Raw genomic sequence first — 4,657 nt, 5'->3', positions numbered from 1 at the left:
TGTAATGTAAAAGAAAACTTAATTGAAAGAGGAGGTGTCATCAAAGCTCAAAGAGTTTCTCTTTTAAAGGGGGTTTACGGCCTAACCACAGCTGGATTTTTTTTCTATGAATCGCCGGAGAGGTCAGGGAAAACCCAAATAGGACAAATAACCTGGCAGATTATTCCAAATCGACATTCTAAGCTTAGGTGACAAAGTTGCTGAAAGTCTCAATTTGCTGTTTTATACAACTCTACCAAACGGCCTCGAAGTTGAATGGCGCATAAGCGTCCAATTCTTTATCAAGACAGATCGTGTCATACATTGTACCTGCTGTATCCTGGAACTGGCCAACATTTTGCATGACCTGTAAGGAACACACTGGAGCCAATCTATTAAAATTCTTTCTTGAAATTCTCTTTCATACTAGCTTGAAATGGAATTTTTGAATAAGGTTCTATTTAGATTGACGCAAATTACCCTACCTTAAAAGAAACTTAGAGGTATCAGGGAGGCACTGTCACAGCCCTTAGTGTAAAAATTGCATCAATGATTTTTGTTACGCTGAGGTTTGTTACAAAGTGCTGTTTTCTTAGTTCTCTCAAAATGCTCAAAACGTTGTATATATGTGTGTAGTTACATTTATGTTTATACTCGTATCGAGATCCACATTTGTTTACATTGTTAACTGTACAACTCGTTATAATATTTCACCTTTGAGCAAGCGCCCATGGAGCGCAAATTTTGAATAGGCAACACACAGGAACCAAAACGCGGCACGTAGAAATTCATTACTTACATGTAATTGTTTTTATATGTTCTGAAAAACTTGAATTATCTTCCAATGGATGATAAACTTTTACTACAAACAATCAATCAATCAATCAATCAATTAAATAATTTGAAAACCACTTAACATATGTAGATTTTCAAAATTTGGTTATTATCTCGAAAAAAGGTTAAGTTTATATTAGACAATTTTTGAATTTATCATTAAGGAGTTATTGCCTTTCATGAATCAAAATAGTGCTTAACGCTTCACATAGACTTTTCAAATTTCATTCTGTTGTCGGCATGCTCACTTTTTCTTCATTTTAAAATTGATGGGAAACTGTTTTAGGGAAATACTCCTTGTGCTTTATTTAATGAATAGCGTAACATTGCTTTTGTAACTTTCTCCTTCCTGAGTTTTCATTAAAAAAAAATACATATATTTTTTTTTTATTTTTTTTTTCCATACTACATTTATTACAGGTGCTCCTGCTGCAAAAAAAGGAAGAACATTTCAGGCAGAGGCTAGACCAAGATAAACTTTCTCATGCTTTAGAATTTTTATTTAACCCAACATCAGGTAATTTTGGAAAATCTAAGATATTTTGAAGCAAGATAGATACTGGTAATAAGAATTTGTTTCAAGGAAAAACTTTGAACTGCAACATCAAATATGTGATTTTATTGTCTTAAAGTTACAGTTCAAAGCAGGAAGACCAATTATTCATATCTTTCTAACATGTCTAAATCCACATTTTATTGCAAATACAGGAATAGAAACACACTTTTGCTCCTACCTTAGAATCCAGTACCTTTCTGTTTCTCACTGGGTCCCAAGAAGGGAAACTTGAAAAATGCAAGGAAGACGTTTAGTTGCATCTTTACAAAAATTTTGAAATACACATTGATTTGAGTACATTGTATATATAAACTTTATAGCATGAAAACTATTCTTTTTCAGGTATGCTCTTTTGGTACAAAAAATGAGGCCGCAATGTGGTGAAATTATCAAAATTCCTGAAGTAGTCAGAACAGTTTGCCATTCTACTCTAATCAAGACCTATCATTCTTTCTGTAGAGAATCTGACTACAATCCACTGTCTTCCTCTATCGTAAAATACTGCAATCATGCCCAGCATCTAAAAGAGCCAATCTGAAGGGACTGGATAATATTGCAGCAGATGGAGCCGCAATATATATATATATATATATGAATCCCTGACAAAACTACTTGCTGATATACAGGCTCATATCATTGACAATAGCCAGAAGCTCAAAGACATTGGAAAAAACATTCATACCAGTAAAGTTTATCTAAAATCCAATTTTAAGCTACATGTGCAAATAGAGATCACTGTATTAGATATGCACTGAGTGACAGGACTAATCAGCATTTACAGCAAAAATGTCATCACAATCATAGTGTTCAATGCGGTCATTATCTGGTACCACTGCAGATAACAAGTGCACAATGCAAATCGCAGTTGAAAGTGATTAGGATGGGTACCACGAGACGATATCTGTATAATATTCGAATATCACTATTGTTTATTCATACCCCTGTATGTATGTAGAAAATGGGCTAGTTGCAGGATAAATATTTATATGATGTACATGTTGTATATGTTACTTTTCTATGTATTGCTGGTTGTCAAGCTGCAGTGGTCCAAATAGATCTCAAGAAACAGACATGTTACAGTCACTCTCTTAAAGGAATCACCAAAATCAACAACATTTATTTCAACCAAGATGGTTCAATCAGAACTTGGAGAGCCTATGGCATAGGAGATGGCACTTTTCTTTCAAAAGAAGAAGTTTCTATGATGTCTCCAACAAAGCAATCAGAAACTGGTCTGATTATCTTAGAGGACTTGAAGCAGCCTGATTCAACCGAAGGAAGTGTAAGGAATACTGTTGTGGCCTCATCTGATAATGGTCAAGCGACAACGTTAACACCTGTACAAGAACACAACATCAAATTCTGACAATGGTTATGTCGTACAATGTCCTGAAGAAGGCTGCACCAGGGTGTTTCTTACATTTTCTGGCATTGAAGCTCACCTATTGGTAGGAAAACACAAATTTGTTTTAAACAAAACATCAAGTTTTGACAGTATAAAGCTTCATTGGAAGGACGTCTGTGAAACACTAGCAGTCAGAATGTCATTCACAAGAAACGGTGAAAGCCATTGTAATCATGGTAATGCAATGTTACCAAAAGGCTGGGCCCTGCGAAAAGATAGGAAGATTAACCGTTTCTTTGAAAAGGTTAAAACTTTTCTAAGAGGCATATTTGAGGCAGGACAAGGTGGCAAGAAGGTCAACCCTATGGATGCAGCCAACCACATGAGGGTTTGCATGGATGAAGATGTTTCAGCCAAATGAATATTTACAGCAAGGACAGAGTAAAGTTCCACCTAGCAACAGACAGACCATTGATGATGCTGACCTAGAATCAGTTGTTGCCCACTTAAACTCTGTAGAATTTTTAAACATTATTGTCTAAGTAATTCTATGTAAACATAATCATTTGTATACCCCCTGCATGGGGTTAATTGGAAATCATCCTGTCTGTCTGTCTGTTTGCCCATTATCTTGTAAGTGCAACTCCTCCTAAACCTGTAAATATATTTTTTAAACTTCACATAGTGGTATCCCACCATATGAATATGTGCATGGATGAATATTTTTTTCTTTCAGACATCATTTAAAGAAGAAATAAACAATACATGTACATGAGACTTAGAAACAGGTAGAATACGAGGCGAGTACAAATGATTTTGATATTTCTGACAATATGCATGTATTGTTTTTATCCTGCACCATAACATGAAATAACTTTATTCTAAACCCTTTTTTTAACTCGAGAAAGAGTGGTATGTACATTAGCAATTACACGAGGTCATTATCTGGTATGACTGCACAAATTAAACCAGTCAACAATGCCAATTGCCGTTGAAAATTACGGGATAGGTACCAGGAGACGATATTTGTATAGTATGCGAATTTCACTTTTTTTTATTGGTACCCCTGTATGCATATAGAAAAACGGCTAGTAGAATAAAATAAGATGATTGTGGGGTTTTTTTATCATACTTTCTTTTAATCGCAACTTCTCCTAAACCAGTGAATGGATTTCATTGAAACTTCACACAATTGTAGTCCGCCATACGAATATGTGCATGAAGAAATAGTTTTTTGGTCAGACGATATTAAGGGGAGTTCATTTTGACTTGAGTGAAAAAAAGGGCTATTTCTTTATGAGATTCCCTTACAGCTCTCATGTGGCAAATTTGCAATTTTTTTATCACATACTGAACCTTTATGAACTGTGCAAAACTTGGAAACATCATTTGGTATAATAGTTGGTCAGGTGTAACATTTGTTGGTATAATAGTTGGTCAGGAGTAACATTTGTTGGTATAATAGTTGGTCAGGAGTAACATTTGTTGAAATCAATTGGTGTCAGCAGACTTTGACCTGCCTTATGTACCAGTATGTACTACTTTCATCAATGCATTGTTTCAAATGATTAAAAATGTTATGTTGTTAACAAAATTGTTGTTCTTTTAAAATTACCTGAATTTCATTTTTTTACGAAAAGAATCTGTTTTTAGCACAGATAAACTGCAATTTATTGATTAAACCTTATGGGGCAACAACCATTTTTTGGCATGAAATTGTCAAATGAAACCTATTGAAACCTTATAGCATAACATATTACCCCCATTTTATTGGAGTAGAATGATAGCAGACACTGAAAACTGCTTAATTCCACATTTTTGTCATATTGGAAAAAAAGGGTGACAGGAATGCAATTTTCTAAAAAATCAATAATAGTCTACATATTTTTATTTTTGATATGTTTTAGGCCAAAGACAACTGTAATAGGACAATCAACCAGATC

At 34.4% G+C, this 4,657-nt stretch overlaps 1 protein-coding gene across 1 annotated transcript; it reads left to right on the top strand.

The window, feature by feature from the left end:
* The first annotated feature begins 1,733 nt into the window (after nucleotides 1-1,733).
* Nucleotides 1,734-3,135, top strand: LOC110447815. Its single transcript, XM_021493754.1, has 3 exons — nucleotides 1,734-1,784; nucleotides 2,343-2,685; nucleotides 2,972-3,135. The coding sequence occupies exons 1-3, from the start codon at nucleotides 1,734-1,736 to the stop codon at nucleotides 3,133-3,135; spliced, it is 558 nt and encodes a 185-aa protein (XP_021349429.1).
* Nucleotides 3,136-4,657: the final 1,522 nt, after the last annotated feature.

Source organism: Mizuhopecten yessoensis, unplaced genomic scaffold (genome assembly GCF_002113885.1).
Source record: "Mizuhopecten yessoensis strain PY_sf001 unplaced genomic scaffold, ASM211388v2 scaffold3621, whole genome shotgun sequence".
Taxonomy (NCBI): Eukaryota; Metazoa; Mollusca; class Bivalvia; order Pectinida; family Pectinidae; genus Mizuhopecten; species Mizuhopecten yessoensis.
The sequence above is the reverse complement of the archived record's forward strand: the minus strand, read 5'-3'. Positions and strand labels throughout refer to the sequence as shown.